The sequence below is a fragment of the Parus major genome, chromosome 11, assembly GCF_001522545.3.
Source record: "Parus major isolate Abel chromosome 11, Parus_major1.1, whole genome shotgun sequence".
NCBI lineage: Eukaryota > Metazoa > Chordata > Aves > Passeriformes > Paridae > Parus > Parus major.
In genome coordinates this window covers 14715349-14740076 of record NC_031780.1, presented here as the reverse complement: position 1 = coordinate 14740076, position 24728 = coordinate 14715349, and the positions used below count along the sequence as shown (strand labels likewise).

At 40.6% G+C, this 24728-nt stretch overlaps 1 protein-coding gene across 1 annotated transcript in view; it reads right to left on the bottom strand.

Moving 5' to 3' along the window:
- Window positions 1-1348: 1348 nt before the first annotated feature.
- Window positions 1349-24728, bottom strand: part of ZNF536 (zinc finger protein 536) — a 340782-nt gene continuing 317402 nt past the window's right edge. The window contains exon 9 of the mRNA XM_015640253.3: window positions 1349-3371. Within this exon, the coding sequence (XP_015495739.1) occupies window positions 3136-3371 (236 nt within the window). The 3' untranslated portion in view covers window positions 1349-3135. The remainder of the gene's footprint in view (window positions 3372-24728) is intronic.

Below are 24728 nucleotides of genomic sequence, written 5' to 3'. Positions count from 1 at the left end.
AAGCTTGATAGACCCCAAGACTTTTTCTATAGTACATAAGTAGTAGTATATAAAACAATTATTACTACATGCTAAAACATATTTTCCACAGTCTTTTAATTAAGCACAATATATATAATATATATCTGTATATACTGTATATAGATTTGTTCAGATTAATAAGTGGACTGAGCACACACACCCAGCATAATACACTCCAGTAACTGCCTAACAACTGTGAATTTACTGGCATTATTTTTTTTTTCTTTTTAAATCTGACAAGGCTGAAGAAAATAATGTTTTAACTGTTCCTAATAAACATAAGCAAGTAGGAAAACTTTTTTTTCAGAGGTAGAGGTTTTATTGCGTAAAACACTGGATAAAACTGTACTGCTTCAAAGACATTTTTATTCTAACAGCAGAAAGAAAACAGTCATTGCTGAAAAAACAACTTTTAATACTTCTATACCAGAATAAAGTTCTGTCAACTGATGTATTATAATAATAAATAATGACCAAGAATAAACTTTAAATACAAAGTTTTCTAATTGTTACAAGCATAGCAACAAAATCCTCTACTCTATTGATCTCAGATTTCCTCCAAGATAGAAATTTTTCTTTGTGTAGGAATGTAGACAGTATTATGACCAGTATCACAGACTACAGAAGTTACAGAGAAAAAACTTGACATGTTTAGATATGAGAAGCATGATGATATTCAGAAACTGACAATGCATCACTGCTGCTGTCACTTGTTTGTATTACAAGTTACAAATGTTCTGGAAAAAAGGGCTATGTCAGAGGGGAGGATAGGGACAGTAGCACCCGACCAAATGGAATCAACACACACATCACAAGGAGCGGGAGATGTTTCCAGTGTCACAAACAGAATTATTGCCTGTCGTATCTGAAAATGCTCAGAAGACACAAAAGAATACTGAAAGAGCTCAAAAAGTGCAAGAAATGGAATGTGGGGGGTGGTTTTGTTTTTTTTTTCTCTCTTTTTTTCTTTTTTTTTTTTTTTTTTGCTAAGATACCGAAGGCGGCGCAAACACACAAAGCAAGCGACTGACACAGTCACCAAACACAGTAGTGCAGTTAAAATCCTAAAGCTTACTACAGTCAGAAAGGTTCAATAACATTTCAATCCTTTATCTAGGATCATAGAAACAGTTGCATTAAGTTTATCAACTCGATTTAAGTAAGGCAGTGAGAACTATACTAGAAAAACAAGAAAAGCAGCTTGCTCTGTGCCAGATGGGTCCAAGTTACACAGTGACCTCATTTAAACTGAAACTTCAGTTGGATGACATCCTTTCCGACAGCATATGCAAACCGTATTCCTTATTAGCCTGAGATTTTTTTTTTCCAGTCTCAGGGTAGCGCTAAGAATTTTATTTACATTGATTGCAGTTTAGTATTTTTTGTAAACTGCTTTAGGCAGAGCTGAAGTTTTAAGGCCCTGGGGTTTTACTCTGTGCTCCCAGCCTGCAAAGAAATATTGACTTTTTTTTTTTAACTTTTTTCTTTTTTTTTTTTTTTATTTAAGTCTGGATGATTTTGCTTTAGAAGAAGTTAATACTTCTCTACCATCACAATAAACAGCACCAATTTTGCTTCTATCAAAGGAAGTACATTAGAAGGATAAAATTTTATGCCATTCAGAGAATTTCAGAATAAACCTTTAGTTATTTTTCTTACTTTTTTAATGTGGTTTGTTATAGTCTCTCAAAAGCTTCCTATGTGGCAAAGACCTTACTAAATTTGGAGCATCCAATCAGTAAAAAAGCTAAAATCTGCAAAAATATAGAACACATTTGTTTTACAAAACCAAAGAAATATAATCTAAAACACTTTTTTTCATTAGAGACAAAGAGCAGAAAGTTTGGATTCATATTTTAGGTCAAGCTACTTTATAAGGGCTTGCTCCAGAAGAAACTTCTGCACTGTGTCTGTAACACTTACAAAAACTAATACATGAAAATTAACCATGACCAGGGAATCCTTCATTCAAGTGTAAAAAAAAAAAAAAAGGAATTGAAAGGAAGTTTGAAAAAAACCCCAATAAGACAAGTAAAGAACAGAAGAAAAAATTACCAACCTCCTATGTAATAAAATTCTGTTTCTCACCAGCACCTTCTATAGATAAGGCTGACTAGTTTCACTAAACAATATTTCTATATATTGTACTTCTACATTTATAGCAACTTCTTCAACAAGAAAAAAAAGAATAAAAGCATTTCCCTCAATACTGCAAGATGATTACAAAAAATGCAATTATATTTCAAATCTGCAATCACACATCGAGCTGCAGATATTTTTTTTTTCTAACCATTGATTCATTTGGCTGTATATTAAAAAAAAAAAAAAGAAAATGTAATATCACAATACTTTTCAAAATAGGTCAGTACTGACCCCAGCTTATGGGCCGTCTAAGGTTTCTCCTACACTGCAGTTGCAACACCACTTGAATTGATTTTCTCTGCAATGACAGCTCCAGTCAGACTGGCACCATGGCAGTCTACCAAGACATCTCATTACTATGCTAGGCAAATGACAGCAGCTGGTGTCATATTATAAAGGTGTTTTCAACAATGAAAACACAGCCCCTCAATCTTCAAGGCAACACTAAATCGTTTAGAGGGTATCATTTTTCTGTTAAGAGCATTATTTTTGGACAAAGACCACTTTTAAGTTTGAAATTGCCCTGCTTTTTAAATAACTAACAACCTCCTAACATTTTTAAATCACTTTATTATCCCACCTACGTTGTTTGGAAGTACTTGTTGCCAGGTAACTGTTTAGCAGCCATTTTCAAGGGCTGGAAATTTATTTTGCATGTGTAATATATATATTTACACACACACACACGTATGGAATGTGTGTACTTTGTGTGCATGTGTGTACGTAGATATATATTCAATGTGGGTATGACTGGATATCTCTGTGTCTGTAAATATATATATATATATATATATATATATATGTAAATGTGTGGCTACATGTACATATACATATATTTGAATGTTTTCAGCAGTCTGGACCCTTCTGGGAACTTGCATGCCCTCCCTTTCCCTGGAAGGGTTTTAAGCCAGCCCTCACCAAGCAGGTGTCCAAAGCCAGGGTAAAAGGCTCCTGCAGAGCAGGGCTGGAGCATCACTCCTGGGCCTTGGTGCCCTCCTCGGACAGCTCTGCCGAGCTCCCTGCCTTGGCCGCCGCCGGCTCCTCCGAATTCCCAGCAGCTTCCGAGTCCACTCTGGAGCGCTTGAACCTGCGGTCAGGGTACTGGCTGTTGTCGAAAGGCATGCGATGGACACAGAGCACGTGGGTCTTCAGATTTCCCTTCTGAGAGGCACTGTAGGGGCAGTATCTGCACTGGAAAGGCCGGTGACCTGTGTGACAGACGACAGCCTGGTTAGTTTTTGCTTTAGCCCGTGGACATTGCACAGTCTGGACAAACGGGACACTCCGGAGCCCCTCTCCTGCTGGGGGGCATCGCTCGGTGGCCCCTGAGAGAACAAGAAATCTGTGCTCTTCCTTAATAAACTGCATTTTAAAAATTCTCTGCTTAGGATTTCCAGAGCAGTGCAGCTAATCCATCTCCCTCCTCAGCCCCAGCTGTAAATCCTTCAGCCCACGATCCAAACCAAACTCTTATAAATACAGCATGTACAAAACTGTCTTCTTTTACATTTGTTAATTATCTTTTTTATTGAAGTGCAATTCAAGAATGACAATGTGCAGACCCTTAGTCTAATAAACACACTTTGTCTTTGGGTGGGTTTCTGGGTAAAGAATTGTATGTTTTATTTCAGTTGTGCAGATTACTTTTTAATGGAAAGAAATAATGGATTGAGATAGCCAAGGCCTCAAACCTGCAAACATTTACTCCAGTGAGATTACTCCTGTGAGTAAAGATACGCAAGCATGTAAGTGTTTGCTGGACCAGAGCCCAAGGTTATCATCAGCTTTAAAATAAAATGTCCGAGCCAGATTAGAAAAGGAATGTTAATGCACAAAATCTGATAGATGCACTTCTTGTGGACAAAACAGCAATCGACCATGTAACAAAGGCATGAATGAAAGATATCACTTCTCAGTAGGGCTTATCAATATGCTCTTCTATATTTTTCAGATTATTGTGACTTCAAATCTCCATGCAGTATCTGGTTTTGGAGGTTATGTTTCAACAATCACATTTCAACCTATGCTGGGAAGTTGTTGATGTGTTTTACTGGAACTTTATGAGCTTTGTCTCTCAAATTAACTTAAACCAGGACCATCTGAGGTCAAATGTGCTTAGCTTGCTTTAATTTGCTCAAATAAATGAATAAATAAATGTGCCAGACCATCTACATAAAGCCAGGATAAGTGAAAAACAATACCCTATCTCCACATTTGAAGAGCACATTTTCCCTTGCTGCTGTGGTACTACTTAGCAGGCATAAAACAGATGCTAGGGCAGCAGAGGAGAATTATGCTTCCTGCAATGGGGAAGGGGCTGGACCCTCTCCCCTTGGTTTTAGGTGGGAATTTACCAGCTAAACAAATAGACACCGTTGTGCACTTGTCTAATGCTACCTGTACTGGAGTGGAAATGCTGCCATGGTCCTCCCAGCAGAGATGGGAGCATGGGCAGCTGCTGGCACAGGAGCATGAGCATCTCTGAAGTAATGAATTCACTTGAACCAGCATTTGTGCCCTGGGCTGCTCAAACAACTTGCCATTTTTACTGTAATATCAACACCACCACCTGAAGGCCAAGTCCCCCAAAACATGCTGCTTGCTACCCAGGGGAAAGACACTCAGTGTCCTAAGCCCTTTCCCCAGGAATGCAGCCTTGTTTCCTTCCTCAAGGATGGAAAGCTCCCAGTCACCCTTTGTTTTCATAAGCTGGATACTGCCAGAAGTGTGACCACCCACCAAACCCTCCAGCATGCATGTTTATTTCTGCTTGTTATGTCTCCAGCACAGGAAGGACGTGGAGCTGTAGGAGCGAGTCCTGAGGAGGCACCAAGAGCATCAGAGGGATGGAGAACCTTTCCTGTAAGGAAAGGATGAGAGGATTGGGATGGTTCAGCCTGGAGAAGAGGAGGCTCAGGGATCACTTAGTTGTGGCCTTGCAGTACCTGAAGGGTCTGGTAAGAAGGAGGGACAGGGACTATTTACAAGGACCTAGAGTGACAGATAAGGGAGGATGCCTTCAAACTGACAGACAGTGGGTTTAGGTTGGTTATTAGGAAAAATATTCTCCCCTGTCAGGATGGTGAGGCCCTGGCACAAAGTGCCCAGAGAAGCTGTGGCTGTGCCATCCCTGGAAGTGTTCCAGGCCAGGTAACATGGGACCTGGAGCAACCTGTGATAGTGGAAAGTGTCCCTGCCCACAGCAGGAGTGTTGGAAAGAAATGATTTTTAGTGTCCCTTTCCACCCAAGACACTCCATGATGCTATGATCTCACCAACCAGCTCTTAATGCTTTACCCACAAGCAGCTCTTGATAAACAGCCATCCTAATTCTTTCCTGCAAAGAACAGATTCTAAGCAAGGAATGCACAAAGCAAGGCTGGAGCTAACTACTTCACATGCACCAGATTAAAAGCAAACTCTTCTTGCCCACCAATGAACCAAGTTCAAACCCGTGTTCAAAATTCCATGCAGAGAATGTCATTTATTAATTCAACGCACTTTAATAAATCAGACAATATAAAGTGCACCTACAAGGATTCAGTTCTGCATTGCTTCCCCCACGACTTACTTTTTCAAGCCATCAAAATTTCACATCACTGCCTTGTGAAAAGTAAGTACACAATAAGTTAATTTGTATTGTCACTATGCAGTACAACTGTGGTAAAGAGCACATTCATTTTTAATCCGATATGAATAATATATAAATATGTATACAGAGTGAGGGTCATAGGAAAGCAAGTGGTACATTGTTTACAGCAGAAGTAGTACAAAAAGTAGAGATTATTCTTGCTTGCAAAGATAACAATATCTGCAATTTGCTTGTAACTAAGGGGTGAAGGAAAATTCCCATTTCTTTCAGGTATCCCCATTCATTAATTTTAGCCCCCAAACCTGTTGTAGGCAGCAGGCTCTTAAAATAACCCTTCCCAGATAAGTTGGCAATAAATTTATAATATTTTGTCTGGCAGTGGTTGGTAGGTCCTTTCTTAGCAAGCTATAGTTCATATGTATTGTACTCACTATATATCTCCCAATAAAATTATATGAAAGCCCTTCAGAGAAAAAAAAAATAAAAGAAAAAGAAAATAAAGGAATCTTCCTGATAGTTCAGGAGACGATGTGATATGCATTGCAATTGTAGTAAAAAGAATTAGACTGAAAGTGGGTAGACTAGGGGGGCAAATTATGGTGTGCATCTCTCTCTGATCAAAAATTGAGGAGAGAGTACAATATATTTGCAGCTGAAAGAATCCTGTTGTGTGTGGATCTATGATCTATTAAGTCTGTGACTGAGCCTGTAGAGAGACTTTGCAATCCTCTACATAGAAGCTGACAGTCTAAGGAAGTGGAACAATAGTAATAATAATAACAATAATCAAAAATAATAAACAGTAATAAAAATTATAACCAAAATTAGCTAAAATTACAAAAATGGTGGCTGGACTCAAAGAACACTTTTAGCATGTATGGATTTCCTCAGGAGGGGTGATCACTTCCAGCATCTGCTGGAGCCTCTTCTCTAGAAGTGATCTAAACCTCCCAGGATCAGACCCAGGAAGGGTAGCAGTGCTGGGGAGACTCAGGCTCATCTCCTCTAGTTTTGACTGAATTTTAGGGAGCACAAGGAGTGTGGATAAGAGATACATTCTTGCCAGGATGGAGAAGTTTTCTGCAGCCCCATATTAAGAAAAATCTCTCAGTGTTTGAAACTAGTCCACCTTTTAAAAAATATATACTGCTTCATTAATTTAGGCTTTGAGGGGAAAAAAAAAAGTAAAGTTTGTTTTCTTTTCTTTCAAGTTTGTGATGTGATATGTTGCTTTGTGACACTTCATGTCAGGCCGCATCAGTCACATCGCGTTAGGTTTCATAACATGGCAAGACTGATGCAGCCCAACATGGTGCATCAGCTGAACAGTCAGAAACTGCAGGTTTTGAGAGAGACATGGATCTCAGTCTGGGGTTTAGGGCCACTTAAATGAAAGTTTATCTCAAGTAAAGGCCTTGGACTTAAACAAAGTCATTGCCCAAGAGTTGTTAAAGATTCAAGTGCCTGTCAAACCGTATTTTGCTTTGTCTAATCTTTAAAACTCAAAATGTATTATTGGAACACATAAAAAGTCAATGTCAATGAAGTGGCACTGGGTTACTCACTGTAATCCAAACACTGCTAATAGTTACTAATTTATTAACTTTGATATGGATCCATTATTTAAGATTAGCACAAAGGAATACACAAACGAGAGAGAGAAAGTGATGAATACTAAAGTCTTTTTCATTAAAAAAATCATTTACATGGTCAAGCCGCATTAATTCTCCACTTCTAAAAATATTTGATCGGCATCCAAATTCTATAAAATTTCCACAAAGAAACATCTTATTTTTGTGGTATTACAGGCACATATGTAGGGGTTTGCACTAAAACGTAAAAATGGGCATTGAACGAGTCACATGAATAAGATCAGGAATTTATTCCAGATTGTTAAAAGTGTACTAATCACAGCAAAATCATGGCTTTCTCCCAAAGCAGCAAGAAAATGGTAATTTGAAAGAAAAATGCCAATAATACATCACACACAAGCCGTCTGTTGTCCCCACTACACCACTTTGTATTATATTGCATATGTGTACATGTATACACAGATACACGCGTACAGACACACACACACACACGATTTAATGCATAAATTTAGGGGAAAGACAGAAGAGCAATAACATGATGAACAGAAAACAAATGCTGTGCAATGTACTATAAATTATAATTAAGCTCTGAATAAAATGTGTTTCTTAGATATGACATTTGTTCCCTTAAAATGCAAAAATGGCCATGATTATCTGACAGAATGTTTTTCCCTTAGATGGCCAATGGCTATAGCACTTACTGAGATGCAATACGGCAAACTCATTTCAGATTTCTTTGCCTGGTTTAAGAATATCCTTTTTGTGAAAATCAAAAATAACAGCAATTACCTCTTTAAAACAAATTATTCCCTCGCAAAGAGATATTTGAAAAAGCCTCAGAGGCTTGAATTTCTCAGAAACAAATCTCTTTATTTGGAATGTTGGAATCTGGACTGGACTTGCTGGGCCACTGTAGCAGTCCCACACGGCCAGGGCAGCCCCGGCACTGGAGCAGGACCGGCTGCAGTGGCTCAGGATGGATGGGCACTGCCTGCTGCACCGGGATGCTTGGTCCCACAACGTTGCTGGTGGAATGGTCCATGTAATCACACATCTGCTGCTCAGCAAAGCCTGCTCTCACACCTCCAGTGAGCCCACACCTCCCCAGGTGCTCCCCAGAGCTGCTTGGAATCCTTTTTTCCCCACACAAGGTTGTGTTTGAGGCACAATCATCTCTAAGCGCATGGAGTGCGTGCTGCCTCAGACATAACAGCAAGCAACGATGGCCGGGTGCTTTCTGTGTTTGAAGAGAGGCTTTTTGAGCATCTCCAGTTCTCTGGCAGTGACTGCTGGGCTGAGCTCATGTCTCTCTCAGACCACAGCCTCCAGGTCCCAGGCATCTTGGTGAACACTGCCATTTGAAAGTATATTAGAGCATAATAACAGGCATTTGCAAAGTGAAAACTATTTTCATTTAAATCTTGGCTAGTGCAATTTCCTTTTTTTAACGTATAAATTTTCATAAATACATTTCCTATCCACAGCAAACATCCCAAGCACTGTATGCATTACCCAGGAGAGCAGAATGGCTCTAAAGCAGCCATTCGGATCTGGAGCATAACAGTATGGATGGGAAAATGCTGAATAAATATATTTGTCCAATAGACAATAATGGCTCTGATTGAGCCATTCCACTTTATTGGTCTCAAAATATGCATTTTATGAAACTCCCCAAATATCAGACAGATTAAAGCACACCCAATCAGGTTCGTGTCTGTAATAAAAGTTTTTATAAAACAATTGAAAAGTATATGTTTATTTACGCACAGGTCCAAGACCAACCAAGATGATCTTCTGGGAAAATTTCAATATTCTGTGAAGTTTATATGTTACTTGGATTACAAAAAAAAACAAACCAAAATTAAATTTTAAAAACTCTATTTCATGTTGACCAAGAAAAGTCTTAAAACCAAAAAGCCTTATCTGAGGCTTTTTTTTTGTGATTTTCTCTGGAACATTTTTTTTTAAATGCAGAGATATCTGGATTTTAGGAAGGCCAAAAAACATTTCCAGCTGCTGAGGGTAAGGCTTTGGGTTACATGTTTCTACTGGGACTCCTAAAGGAGGAGGAGTAGGACAACTCCCCGATCACCCTGCATTCAGCTGAATTCCTTCATTACCAGGCTCAATCCTGACAAGAGTCCTCAGAGGTCATCACATGAATTGCTCATAGCACCAGTCTGGTTTCTTAAATCCCTCCTCACTAATACTGAGCACTTTGGAGCAGCTCAGGTCCGAGCACAAGCACTGCCACCTGGAACAGCCTTTCTCTTGCTGTGAGTTACTGGAAAAATCTTACTTAGAGGAGGATAACTTTGGGCTGAAGACTCAGCACATGACAAAACACAGCCACCAGTCTGATCCTAAATAAATGCACTAAAGATGCCTGGAAAAAAGAAAAAACATGCTGAGGTCAGCACCCATCCCAAAGCCAGCACATGATGCTGCAGTCCTGGTGTCCTGCAGAGATGGCCACTCAGTGAATGGGCACCTGCAACAGCAGGGTGGAAATTCACTGAACTATCACCGGCTGCACAAGGGCTGGAAAATAAAAAAGACCTAATCTGTAACTAATTTTATCAAAGATTTTTTCTTGAACAAAAAAAATGGATTGAATTAAACCCTCAGATAACTAAGTGGCTTTTCTAAAATGGTGGAGTCTATTCTTAAGTTAGTACCTTACACAGTGCTTGGTGTTTCCAAATAAATACTTCAGCTTGCTAATGAGCGCACTAAAATGTTTAAATGACGACACAGAAAAGCAAAAGTTAGTGCTACACTTTGCCTTTAACAAGTATTATTAAAATATTACATTAATTTCACACATTCCCCCTCAAATAAAAACTGTTCTTATAGTAATTATTCAATTCCTGTCTCAAAAGGCTACAATCATTATATATCACACACTGAAGTTTCCTTTAAAAGCAAAAGAGGTAAAACCCAGCAAGAAATCAGCCCTGCTATGTAAAACAGCCAAGTGCAGGTTGGTCTGACACAGAGGTTAAGTCACCTGGGCACTCCTGATAAGTTCCACTGTTGTCCTTCATCGATACAATTCTGCCTTACTGAATGAATCCCTCACAAAATTATAGAAAATATCCATAATTTATCATATAATGAGATGAATGATATAATGATATTTTATGAATTTATTATATAAATTTATCCATAATGTATAATTTTTTGCCTTTGATATGTGGAAAATGGAAATTACAATTATTTAGAGGTAGAGTGAGGAACTTTTTAGCCATCTGTAGTGCACTAAATATAAGGGAATTAGGAAATGGACAGTGAAATCACTGATGGTGTAACAGGGACTTGCAAGTCCTGGGAAAACAAACATTTCCCATTTCTTGCAGAGTTGGTAAAACAACAGAATTACTGAGCTCCAGCCACTCAGCATAGGAATTTGTTTCTTTTTCAGAAGAAGCTATTCACACAGGAACTTTTGATTTAGAAGGGAAATGGGTCTCTTCTTGGAAGAAAGGAATAGCCTCAGCAGAAGAGCTGAAAAGGTGTTCCTAAACAAATATCAAACTTTATGGGAATGCTGCTAAGCTAAAATTCTGAGATAAAGGCAGAAGCCTGTGCTTTCTCAGGACCTGTGTGTCTCAGACCACGGCTGGAGGGTGCACACGTGGTGCCCTGTGCACAATGGCATCAGTTCAGGTTCTGACATGACAAACATGAGTTACGAGCCCGGAGCCTCAGCAGGCTCCAAATGAGGTTAGTGGGAATGCTGTCATTGATTGAGCTTGAAATGCCAGACTATCATTGTCCCATGCTTTGGGAAATTTAATTACATTTAATTTTTTGTATTTATTTACTTTGGTTTATATAAGTAGAGGACAGAGTTCTTATCAAGGGCACTAGATACCTGTTGTAAAAAGCAGGCAAACTCTGACTAAAGTCATTATGGCAATAGTTACAGAAATCATAATCCTTTTCATAATCCTAAACTCACAGCAACTTGTCTTTTAGCCAAGCTTTCATTTCCAGTCATTTCCTCCCCTCTGGTACCAATCCCTGTTCTCCCAAACCCTGATGTGTCCCTTCATCTCTGCAGTCTGGGCCTCTGCACACGAGAGGGGAGAGGTACCCAAGCCCAGGGAGAGAGCAGGGTGCAGTCCTCACAGCCTCCTCTTTCTCTTGTGCTTTGGGGATCCACGTAGACTGCAACTAAGGAGACACATTTTGGGGGTAAGTGGCAGACTTTTCTTTAATATTAACTAACCCCAAGTTCTTCTGATCATCAAAATTACATGCTCAGAGTCCCACCTTTGCCTTTACTTACATATTTCAATTAATTGCTATGTCTATTCACTCCTTCACTTGTTTTAATCACTTCAATAACATTATATTCCCATTCTAACCCCCTTGAGCAAAATATCTCAGTTTTCCTACTAGGTCATTCACAAGTTTTCACGCTAATGTTCTGTCATATTTTTTAATTGTCTCAGTAAATATTTATTATTTCAGGGAGCATTTACGACTTCTTGAATGAAGCTGTATTTGAATTTAATGCACCTATGTTTTCCCAGAATAAATGCTATACTGGTGGCACTGGGATTTCAGTAAGGAGAACATTCAATTCAGAAGCTAATGCGAAAAACCTTGTTAGTGATGGTATTTTGCTACCAGATATCCTTTATTCTGCCTAGCAATTTCTAAATACAGTAGAATTTTCTCTCTCACTCCGGTCACCTGTTGTTAGTTTATTTATTTTATTTGGCAGAGTGGGATTTTAAAAATCCCATACTCAGCTTTCTAAATTTTTCCTGCCAACATTTGGATGTGTCACATCCCCAAACTGGGCAGTCACAGCCTGAGCCATGCAAAGACCTGTCCCTTTGTGCACAGCCCTGTAAGGATCCCCAGTCTCCCCACCAGTTCCACACTCCATAAATCACCTGGCTGGGAAGGGATGGGATTATCCACATGCTGTAATGTTTGCTGAAGTGAGACCCTCAGCTAGAATATCTCTTTTCTGTATGATGTCACTTAGACTAACCATGTTCTCCTTTCATTTTAGTTGTTGCTTTTTCACGTGACTGGGGTAATTTAGATGGTATTTTGTCACGTTATCACTTGTCATGTACCTCACGATTCCCTAACTCCAGCATCGTGTTAGTAGAGAGACTGAAGAAGAACAAAACACTTTAACTAAATAAATATCTAGCTCACTAATAGCTAATATTTCAAATTATCCAGGAGTAGCTCACAACTCCACTAATCATTCTGCTAAAACATCACTATTATCTGTTTATGGGATTTGGTGAGTGGAGTTCTCAGAACCACTCATTATTGGCAGTGCTTCTGCATTATGTGCCATCACAGCACAGAATTACCATGAGCACAGCCTGAGTGGGAACTCACAGAATACCCTCCTTTCACCAGGCACATTTCTGATGTAGGTGTACATATTGTTAATGTTTCAGTAAAAAAATAAACCAACATATTTTTATCATATCCCATTCAGCAAACCAGGAGATCAAACTGTAAAAATTAAAGGGCTGCAAAGAGTAAATTGAGCATTAACTTTGCAGGACCTCTCCCTCTGGAAAGTGCTGTTGGTGTTGTCACAGAAAAAAAGTGTCTTTTTTATCAAGTCACAAAGGAAATGCTTTCTCCCCTTCTCCTTTTCTTTTCTATAAAAGGCTCTCTAAAATGAAAGGTGTCAGACTTTGCTTTTTCTTCTTGGCATGATCCAGAATGTATGGCTGAGGAATGACAGATGTCTGCAACCAGCTGCAATGAAGCATGCTAAAGTTTCAGTCTAATCCACTTATTTCACTGCAGTCACGTAAACCAAAACAAATGGGCAGTGCCTTACATTATAAAAACACAGCAGCATTACTTTGTTGCATAATGTAGCTGATACGCCATCTTTTTATCATTTTTCCTACTGCAGAAAGAATTCACCTCTTTATTAAAAACAGCCCCTGAAAGTTCTCCCATTCTGCTTGCCTCTATTTTTTTCTTTTAGTGTCACAGCAGTCCTGCGATGCTCCATGCATTACTCAATATGTGGCTATTATAAAAACACCGTCATATTTTTCCAGGGAAGACTGCTTTTGTTTTTAAAAACGTGATCCAATTCAGAAGCCACCGGGCCTTATTCTGCTCTCTCATCCTTGCTGCCAGCCCGTGCCTTGAACAGATCTGTGCTCCTCTGAGTCAGGATAGGATCTGCCATCAGATCAGTGCATGTTTCATCTGTGCAAAAGCCAAATAACAAGTGCACCAAACACTTACCTTAACGGGTAAAAAAACCCCCACGTGTCTGTTTTCTACTGATCAAACTGGAAATGTCATCAGAGACACAACTAATAGCCCAATCTACCCGACTAATCTCATTCAAAACCCTCCCATTTTAATGAGGAGGGAGACCCACTGCCAGTGTGTTTCCTGAAGCCCTGAACACCCCCCCGTGTTTCCCGATGCCAGAGGGAGTATAACCTAAGTGAACATGGCATCGCTTCCTGGGAAGGGAGACCCTGCCTCACTCCAACATGTAGTGCAGCAACCTTTTGAACCCTCCCCTCTTTAATCCTTGTATGGAAAGGGAAAGGATGAGGAGTCATGTGGCTCCCTCCCCGCCAGCAGTTCCAACAGCTGGGAAGCACTCTTTCAGCGCAATTCATAAAAAAAGATGTGTTGGATTTCGCCGATGGCAGAATGGTGTACGATTTCTGGCCCTTCAGGCTAAAACAATAAATGCAAAGAGGAAAATTTGAGATTTCCCCCCTTAAACTTCCCACAACAACCTCAGCAAAACCACATGACTTGTCTTGTACAATCTCCCTGGTGTTTTCAGTGCTACTTTGGCAGGAAATCAGAATTACTGTTATATAAATTCCATCTGATGCCAGAGCTACCATCTGTGAGTAAAACTGCTTCACCTACGTCTGCCGGCAAAGCCACTCTCCCAGAGACAAGGGAGAAGGGGGAAAAAAATTTGATTAATTTGCAGAATGCTTGTGATTTGCTCATATATTATTATAACTGCTCATCAGCACATGACAAATTCCCAGCACTCCGCACAGGAACCCGTTCAGTTTCAGCAGTTTTTTGCGTCGGCACCTGACAGACTGCAGAGCCACTAATGACTTTCAGATGCTTACAAACAGTAATTCTATCTTCAGAATAAAAAGAAAAATCCGTAGGAAGAAAAGAGTAGAGTTAGTCTATTCCATTTCCTTCCTGTATATCAACATGATTTAACTCTTCGGGGCAGCAGCGGTTCCAGGATCACAACACGGCTGCTCCTTGCCTGTAAAAGACAAAGACTGCCAATCTCAGGGGAAAGGTGGAAGCAAAAGCCGCTCTCCGAAGGCTTTCGCTACACCAGCTCCGCAGAGAGCCAGATACAAAGCAGGTAGCCTAGGAAAAGGCACACCTACCCTGCAGTACAGGGAGAAAATACATGCTCTCCCCATCGCTCCCAAATTCTGTGTCTGTTTCCCTATTTTAATACTTCTGATAACCTTTTACATTTTCAGGGAACACATCTGCTTCCTAACTGCAGCTGAAATGTTTTTTTCCCCCTTTAAAAGTATGATTATGCTTTCTGAAGCACTGTCTGTGTGCTTGATTGCCTGTTTTAGATTAGAGATTTTAGCAAGGAAACAAAGACTTCAGAGTGCACATCAGTCCTGCATATGAGAAACCACAGAAGGAATAAGCAATAAAATGTGATGCACCATCTGTCCACAAACAATAACCTGGATGTTCTGAAGGCTTACAAATTATTTAGCACACAACCTCACCGAATTATAGGACCCTTAAATAGAGCAATAGACTGGGAATGAGAACCTCTTTGATGTCCTTTTGTATTTTTTTTTTCCCAACTCAGCCCTCGATTGATTGCTATCTGTTGAGGTATTTCTCAATGACTATTGGAGCAAGTTGATATTTATTAAGCAGCTCTCTGTAGAATATTTTGCCACAGATTTGAACAGTGGGGTATACACTGCCTCCCTGGCCCTAGCCTGCTGCAAACAGATTGTTAATCAAAAGACAGTCTAAAAGAATAGTCAGTTGGGAAATTCAGTCCTAAGGGCAAAATGCTGCCCTCGGTACTCATGTGCAACTCCCGCTGGCTTCCATGGGAGCTCACAGGAATGCTCAGGGAGGAATTTGACTTTATTAAGTACTAGAAGCTTTCTAACTGGACTCTTGTAGAACAATTCCCTAACAAAGAATGCAATTTTAATTTTTGATATTTTTTTCTCCCCCAAATTGCATCCTGCTGCAATTAAAAATAAAATGACATTTTTCCTAGCTGTCATGCTGAAGCACTGTGATCTTGCATGCAAAACACATTAGCAACTGAGCACACTCCAGGTACTGTAAACTAGAGTATGTCAAAGCTACTGGATCCCTAGACAAACCTGGCATCCCCCAGCAATATGCTCACATACAAAAATCAAGAGATTCAGAGACCTGTGTTTGGGATAGAGGATATTGGCTCACCATATTTAAATGTGAAATCATGTTTAAAAGAAGCAGCCAAACAAACACTAAAAGTACTTCTTTTTTAGTATGCAGTGAATTGCAAAATTTCTGGATCTACTGTTTCATTCAACCTCTTCTCTGCATTATAAATTCCTGACTTTTTAGTGAACATTAGAATTTTTTTTTTCCAATTGAAGCATGCCTCTAAACCCACACTCCAAAATAAATCAGCATCCCTTAAAGCCACCCACTTAATTTTTAAAAGGAAGAGCCTGCTCGAAATATTTCCTTTGCTTTGGTTTCCATAGAATTTTTTCTGCAAATTTTCTTAACACAACATTTCCCACGCTGGCTTTCAGCTAACAAGCATCCAGACCCACCTACCAAAAGTCTTCTCAGTGTGGTCTTTACTCTTTTGCCTAGATGGCAGATCAAAATTCAAATAAAAATAGATATTAGAAGATAGAGGGGTTTTTTTTATCATATTCTTTTTGACGAACAGGCCAAGAGGGAGGTAACTGTATAATTAACTTAAGATGTGCCTAATGTAACTCCATTATCATTGATGGGTCTTATGGAGAGACACTGAGAGGGAAATGTGCCTTCTAGAGTTTCATAGTGGAGCCAGAACTATTGAAGAATATTTCAGTATTTAGGCCCTGATTCAGCAAATTGCTGAAGGTTATGCATGCTACAAAGCCTGTAAGTCATCCCACAGACCCGTGTGGGAATGCACAGGAGCTACACAACGCACGAGCCCAAGTTGTCCCTGAGCTGGGGCCTCAGAGCTTGGCCCTGACTTACAAAGATTCATAAAAGAGACATGAAAATGTGCCTGGGGGTAAAAGCTGGCACATTCTGTGGTCTCATTGTGAAGCTGTTCTCCTTTCTGCATTTATTTTTGCATTTATTTCTGTGTGGTGTTCGCTCGGGGTGTGAGGGGGGCTCTGAGGCCACGGGGCAGGTGAGGGTCCAGCAGCCCAGCACTTGTGGTGCCATCCCGAGGTCTCCTGAAGGCAGTGGGGGCTCACCAGTGCCTGCCCAGTGTGAGGATGGGAATTTTACCATCTCTGGGGACACAGGGAGCAGGCTGACTGCTCTACGGGTTACACACAGACCAACAACCAACACCCAGAGCTGAGGCTGCTGCCACCCACTGTCCCTAAAGCCATGTGCTGCCACCCAGGAAAGAACACAGGATGAACGTGCAGCAAACCCCCTAAATGTCAAAGGAAACAAAACCAAAATCCCCTTCCAACAACTCCTGTGGAAGTCAGTATGCAGAGGAACAGATGCTGCTGAGGAGTTTATTTTAAACAAAATTGGAGAAGTCCAAATTTCTACGGGTAGTGAGACACTGTGTCCATTTAGAGGGTCTGGGTATTTTTTCAATGATTTAGAATCAAGGAGCTCCCTACCTATCTGTGAAGAACTTACTCAAATCACAACATGTCAGGTAGCAAAGGGGCAAATATCCCTGCCAGCAGAACCCACACACCAAAGCCTTGCCCCTGCTGCCTGCAGGAGAGCCACTCAATCCCACAGAAGCTTCATTGACTTCCACCGACTTCCAGGGAGAAGATTTACTTATATGAAATCAATGGCAGGCTCTGGGCTTTCAAGCAAACTGATACCCACTTGGGCTTCTCTGTGTATAAACCAAAACCATATTGCAACAAAACTAGTGCATACAGTGGTTAGAGGGGGTCAAAATATTTTGCCTTCTGGAGAAGGGGTGCAATTTCTCTGATTTCAACAAATAATCTGAGGCAGATAACTTTCCTCCATCTACCGTTATGCTAATCAGAACAGAGAGGTCTATAAATGTACTTAAAGAGACAACTAAAAAAAATTAATCTGTGGTTTAACTTAAAGGTCAACTCAATACATATTGAGAAGTCAACTGAAATTCTGCCATTAAATATAATCACTGCTTCTAGGGTGGTAAATACTGTGTGGAAATACCCATCAGGAACCAAATTCTGATCTCAGACAAGCACATGGATGGAGGAGAACAGTGCTGTTCTTGCATACAGAACCCTTCCATCTGAGCCTCTAGGTATCAAGACCCAGGCCACTGGATAAGCTCCTTTAAATTCCATGGGATGTGATTAATATAGTGTGATACATATACAAATATTTTTTTAAAAATCTTGGGGGAAGGGGGGTGTGGGTTTCTGGACTTTTCCCAGCTTTCTGGATTCCTTCTTTCAAGCATTTTGTATAACCTGAAAGGCTAGAGAGTTCTTTTCTTACAGAAAGAACAGAGAGAGGTTTTTCTATAATCACATGGCTACCACGGTGAAAGCCTTTCAGATATAGAAACTGCCCCAGCCATTACAGCAAAATCAAGCAGAAATGAGGAACAGCCCCTGCTCCTGCTCCTCAGCTCTGGGGCAGGTGTCAATCCCAAGCCCTTACTGTACACACAATTGTTCACAACCTCAAACCAGTTTTCCTATTCTTAATAGAATGAAGTAAATTGAAAAAGGCTTAACTAGCATTTTATACATGTGCAAACTTATTCTTTAAATTTTAATATATGGAAGGTACAGTATAGGCATTTTCTTCTGAAATAATGCCAAAGATTTGGAGAGGGAAGGCACAAAGGTCAGAGTTAAATCCTGAAGGTAGCATAAAAAATTTAGATAACATTGTCTGTATATATTTTTGTATAGCATGTGTCCTGACAGTGTCACCATCAGCATGGACTCTAGAATTCATAATCCACTGTGCTATTTTTTAAAATAGTTTGATTTGTTTATTAACTGTGCTTTCCTATTTCCGTGAGATATAGACATCGACAGTGAATAGACCTTTTCTAATTGAACTGATAGCTTGAAAGTGAACATGTCCTTGAATTTACACTGAAAGATAGACAGTGATTATTTATAATAAGGGATTTAGTCAACTGCCTTTCCATTTGTACAGCAAGGACTTTATCAACAGACCATGTTTAGGTAAATAGTGCCAAATAAGATAAATTTTGTATTAAAGGACGAATGTCTCGCAGTGTCAGATGTACAAGGAAGAGACATTTGGCTGATGATATGTCCTGTAAGTATAAAAGAGAGTATTAAGATAACACTTTATGCTAGCATTAATACATCAAAGTTCTGGACTGACCTGTTTCATCCAAAGTGAAAGCGAGGATGCTCTTAATTCCTATCTAAGATTAATTTAATTCAGAAGGCATTCAGCCTTATGTCCTGTTTTGCAGCTTTATAAGAATTGCTGGATTTGCAAAATAGCACGGCTGTACGCACGTTAATAAATGGTCTGTATTTGTCTAGGCAGAGTTGAAGCCTTTCTTTAAAAACACACACACACACACACACACACACACACACACACACACACACACAACTCTGGCTCCGTGAGCTTGCTTTGCCCACAATATTAGAGCTCAGCTATCTCCTTGCTGAAGGGCCTATTTGTCTGCTTTAAGTGAAATCACTCAATTCTCAAAAGTCAGTGGAGGACTTTGGAAGGGGGAGGGCTGGGAGAGGCCACTCCAAATAAGTTCCATTAATCAAAAGACACAGTCTAATGTAACTAATATTTTACAATTAGAGAAGACAAGATGGAACTAAAAGCCATCTATCTCTCTTACACCACATGATCATCGATTCATAATCAGAAGACTGAGAGTCGCACAAAGATGCATTTACAGGGGCTGGGGGAGGGGGCTGGGTCGGAGCCGGAGATAATGAACACGATGAGAAGGAGCGGCGCTGAAGGCTGGGGAAAGATGACAGAGTGGTTCAATGGTGACGGATGACACGAAGATGAGTACTGATACCTGACAGGCAGCGAATGATGACTGCAGTCCTTTCCCACCATTATGATCCTCAATTATCTTGCTAAGGACTAAGAGGAAAAAAAAAAAAAGCAAAAAAAAAAAAAAAAGCCAAAGTGGCTCAGCCCATCCGTTTATTTATAAGCTGGGGTAATGCTAGAGTGTGCCAGGCTGCTGGGAAAGGCCACCTTTCGCAATTTGATCAGCACTTTACAGGAGCTGTAGTTTTCATTGTCAGCGCTCATGGGCACAAGGGGAAATGGGTAAAATACAGTACTTGTCCGTCTGTTTTGTAATAAAATTCTTAAATCTTCAAAGGGAGTTATTTTTTTTCTTTCACTGCCACCTTCAGGAAAAAAAAAACCAAAACCCTAGGCTGACCAAAAAAAAAAAAATAAAATAAAAGAGAAAATGGGCTTTGTACTTGCACATAGATTTAGCAGGTTGCAGCCTGTGCTCCCAAAATTTCACATGCACATTTATCCAAATGAATGATACGTGGTGAGGAATGAGCCAGCATGAGCGTGAGCAACAGCTATGAGCAGTGCAGGAGCAAAGTGAAGAGGAACTTTTCAAGATTCTTCATTGATTTAGGGAATTATTAATAAAAAGAGAAGAAAGTTCGCTCGAGACTGCTTTGTAGTTGCAGAAGATGCCACAGGCTAGCATTTCTGTACCGAAGAATATGCCGTTCTGCTACATTATTTATTTTTAAAGACACAGATCTCCTAGCTATGTTGGAATCATTGCTTTGGAGAAAAAGAAAAACAAATTAAGATTAATGTTCTACACAGCGCCCGATAGCAGTAAATATTTGATCAGAACAATTCACATTTAAATGTTGACATACTAAAAATCATATTTTTTGGAAGAAATATTTCTTTTTTGCACTTTAACCAAAACTTTCCTTTCCTGTCCCTTTCCCTCACTGGTTTTCTTGAAGAAACAAAATCACATAATATAGCTCTACATTTTCCAGCCAGGATAACTAAAATTAACAAAACCAGGTCATAAACAGCTCTGTTTAAAAAAAAAAAAAAAAAGGAAAAAAATTCACACACACTATACAGGGCACATATATTCTGCTGTCTTGCCTGCCTTGTTCCTCTCTCTCATTTTTCTCCAAGGGAGCAGGCTGCTCAGTTTAGCTCCAGCCCAGGAGGGCACTGTGGGCACAGCTTGCTGCCCACAGTGCCCTCTCCCCACCACAGGCACAGGCTCCCAGCAAAGGGGGCATCCTGAACATTTTGGGATGATGATGGTCCAGTCCCTCACAGAGTCTGGTTTACAGCTCTGCCTGCTAACCAAGGGCAGGAACAAACCAGCCAGAGACATCGAGAACACCATCTTCTGTGTTCATGAACAAACACAAAGCATCAGGTAGGAAACCTGAGCCCAGCTCGCACATCAAAAGGCTTAAATACCAACATACCAAGCTTCATCTGATTCCATGGAAAAACTCCCCATGTACTTTTCCTGGTTCCAGAAATGTCAGAAAATAATACTAGCAAAAAAAAGACACATCAGAAAAGAGCTGTGTCATCTGTGGTAGAAGTGTCCCCAGTCACACCAGCTCCTGTTGGCCAAGGGATCTGTACCAATAAGCCTTGGGATCCTCAGCAGGTGCTTCTTGTTACCAGAGATACTAGACATAAAGGAGCCCAGGATTTTGATAACATATGTTAGACAAAAATAGGTGGGGGTAAAAATCCAATCCAGCAAGAATTAGCCTAAATATACTTGCAAATGCTTACATGGGTAATAGCTGCCTTAAAGGCCTGAGCATGTGTTGGGCTACCTGGGCACTGGGGCAAGAGGTGCTCCAACCCCAATGCCAAGGGAAGGCAAGGATGTGTCAGGACATGTGTTAGGGCTACCTGGGGCACCTCTGGGCTGACAAAGAGCATGTCCCCAAAGGAGAGAAAACATTCTGTGTGACAAGCTTCAGCTTTTATGGAGCTGCTCTCTAATTTTGATGACTTCCACCTTTACTTTTGCATGGAGAACACACAGCTTAGGCTGGGTTTGAAAGGAATGAACCACACTGGTGCAAGAAACGCAGCAGGCATCACACAGAGAGTGTGTGCACAACGAGAAGCCCTGCTGGAGCAAGACCATAAATATTCCACGAAGCACTTCCTAGATATCCATTTAGGAATCCTAATTATGAACAAATGTCCTTAATCTGCCCACTTCATACATCTGAGATTTAAGACAGGTTGAGTCCATGATTGTCATCGTAATTAGCACAAACAAAAGGGCCAGATGTGAGAAGCCTGGTTCTGATGTCAGGGTCTTCACAGCAACTGATCAAATATTGTGTGGCTATAACTGGTTTTCATAAATAGCATATCCTCAGAAGCGTTGATAACTGATGCATAAAACACATTTTTCAGCATTTTTTTGCAAGAGCACGTGCTTTGATTGTGCACAAGTTGGACCCATCTCCCTGCAACATTACTTCAGCATTTGTGGCAAAACAACTCAGCTGTCATCGGTGGACTCACAATTGTGTAAAATTGGACTATCATAGTGATTGATTGGGCTAACTTAATCTGTACGTACAAATTAAGTAACTGCACTCACAAATACCTAATTTAGCATGTGCGTGCAATAGTATAATTTGCACATACAATCACACACTTTGGGTAAATGAGATACACAATTATGAAGAATTTTTTTCTGCCCTTGTTTGCATGTATAAATTCTCTGAAAAAAGTTCTCATTATTTATATTGAACCCAGATAAACAAACATTTCTTTTATCTACCAATATCACTTCTGCTTTCCAAACGGCTACCAGGAAAAGCTATGTATATTTATGAACTAGAAGGCAAATTAATAAAAAGGATAAAAAGAAGAAAAAAAAAAATGTTACAATTAACACGTGGTTGTTTGTGGTTGAACACAATTCTAACAAACAAGAGTATTAGAATTTTGCTTGAACAAGCACTGCAAGACTCAAGCTTTAAAATAAATTTTTTAAAACTCTACAGAAAAGAGTTTTACTAGTATGAGAATAAAATATTTAGTTATTAGCACAATGTTAAGGTTTTGTTTTGAACATAAAATTAAGATGCTGAGGTTTATTCTGCCGTCAGTTCAGACCACAAGGGTGATGTAACAGCTGCCATTCAACAAGCAGCAGCAGCAACAATATAAACTAAAGTTTGGCTTTTTCTTATCCCTGGAGCTTTTAATCAGTGGGAACTGTTCAAGAAACAACTGGATGTGACACTCAGTGCCGTGGTCTAATTGACAAGATGGTGATCAGTCAAAGGTTGGACGCGATGATCTTAGAGGTCTTTTCCGACCTAAATGACTCTGTGGTTCTGTGAAATAAGTATTAATGCCTGAACAGTGCATTAATAATTTCATACAAAATTAATCGGGAATTAGCTTCAGGGAAAAAAAAAAAAAAAAAAAAAAAAAGGGAATAGAAAGAAAAAATAAAAAACAAAGCAACAAACAAACAAACAAAAAAAACTAATAAAAAAGCAGAGCTACAAGCAGAGCCTTCACTGCACTGTAAAGGACAGACTCGGCAATATTTAGCCGGGTGCTCTGATAAAAACCCATCAAATGGCTCTGGGGTGTGCAGGGTGCCAGCAGCGGCTCAGTGCGCGCTTTGGGCCAAAAGGAAAGAAAGAAAAAAAGCAACATTTCTATGTCTGTTTGTGTCTCAGTACCCGTTATCCCCCCGTTATCCCCCCGTTATCCCCGAGCGCGGCCGGCCCGGGCGGTTCTCGGTCTGCAGCGCCACCTGCGGGCAGTGTCGGGGAGCGCAGCTCTCGGCCCGGGTCACCGAGCGGTCACTGCCCCGCACCGCGGCACCGCCAGCCTGGACAGCGCAGCGGGACCGCCGAACCGGGCCCGACACGGCCCTGGGACCGAAACAAACAGCCCCGGGACCTGACAGCCCCGACACGGCCCCGGGACCGAAACAAACAGCCCCGGGACCTGACAGCCCCGACACGGCCCCGGGACCGAAACAAACAGCCCCGGGACCTGACAGCCCCGACACGGCCCCGGGACCGAAACAAACAGCCCCGGGACCTGACAGCCCCGACACGGCCCCGGGACCGCTCCAGCCCGGCGCACAGCCCGGGTCGGGCACTGCCGGCGCTGTCTGGTACCGAGAAGCCGCAGAGCCGGGCAGCGTGGCGGGTTCAAGCTGACCAGCCTGCCAAAATGACAGAAATGTGTTTCAGGACACGTCGTGCAGCTCCCAGGGGCTGATTTTTAGGTGGCTGCGCTGATGGGGAGGTTTTTCTCCACTCCAAGGAGTCACCACGTTGATTTTTTAATGTTTATGCAACAAACTGACTCGTTGTGGGGAAAAACCTGCCAAATTTCAGATATTCTACTATAAAAGCAGGGGTATAAGAAATAAAGCTATGACTTTGCAGCTCTGTCTCAAAACTATTTGTAGCATCAAAACCCTTTTGCGGTCCTACAATTCACGTGAGACCAAAACTTGGCCTCAGTAATAGCAGACAAAATCTCTCCTTAAATTAAACAGGGTGTTCTTTTTTCATCCTGCATAGGAGGAACTTTGGTATAACAAAAATAACTAAGTGAACAGAAAAGAGACAAATTAAGGGAAGGGTAGGGTGGGAATTAAATGGAAAAATAAAGTAAATTACATCACTGATTGAGTCAATTTGTTGATGATAAAAGCAGAAGACATCACTGAGATCATTTTTCCTGACCTCCAAACTCATGCAGTCTAGAGGAGTTCCCGGAATTAATCCATGATTTGAGCCTAAAAGCTGTGGCTGAAGTAGATGATAACTTCCAGAAAATTATTCTGTCCTTATGCACTACAGCCTAGAAAAAATCTGCTGAAATCCTCATCCCTTTGTACAAACAGCTGATTGTCTAGCAGGTAGAATTTTCTATCCCTTTAATATAAAGTTTGTGCTCCAACTGCTTGTTAATCTAGCTCCTTGGATAAATTAACAATGAATCCCTGGCAGTTCTGCCATGGTTTGGGTAACCTCATGACCAACAAAGTGTGTGTTCTTCAGGTGTGAGCAATAAGTCTCTGTCAGAGGTCCTGCTCCTTAGCACAGAAGCACCCATCCATTCTTCAAGTGTGATTTGTGGTCTTACACGTGGCTTTA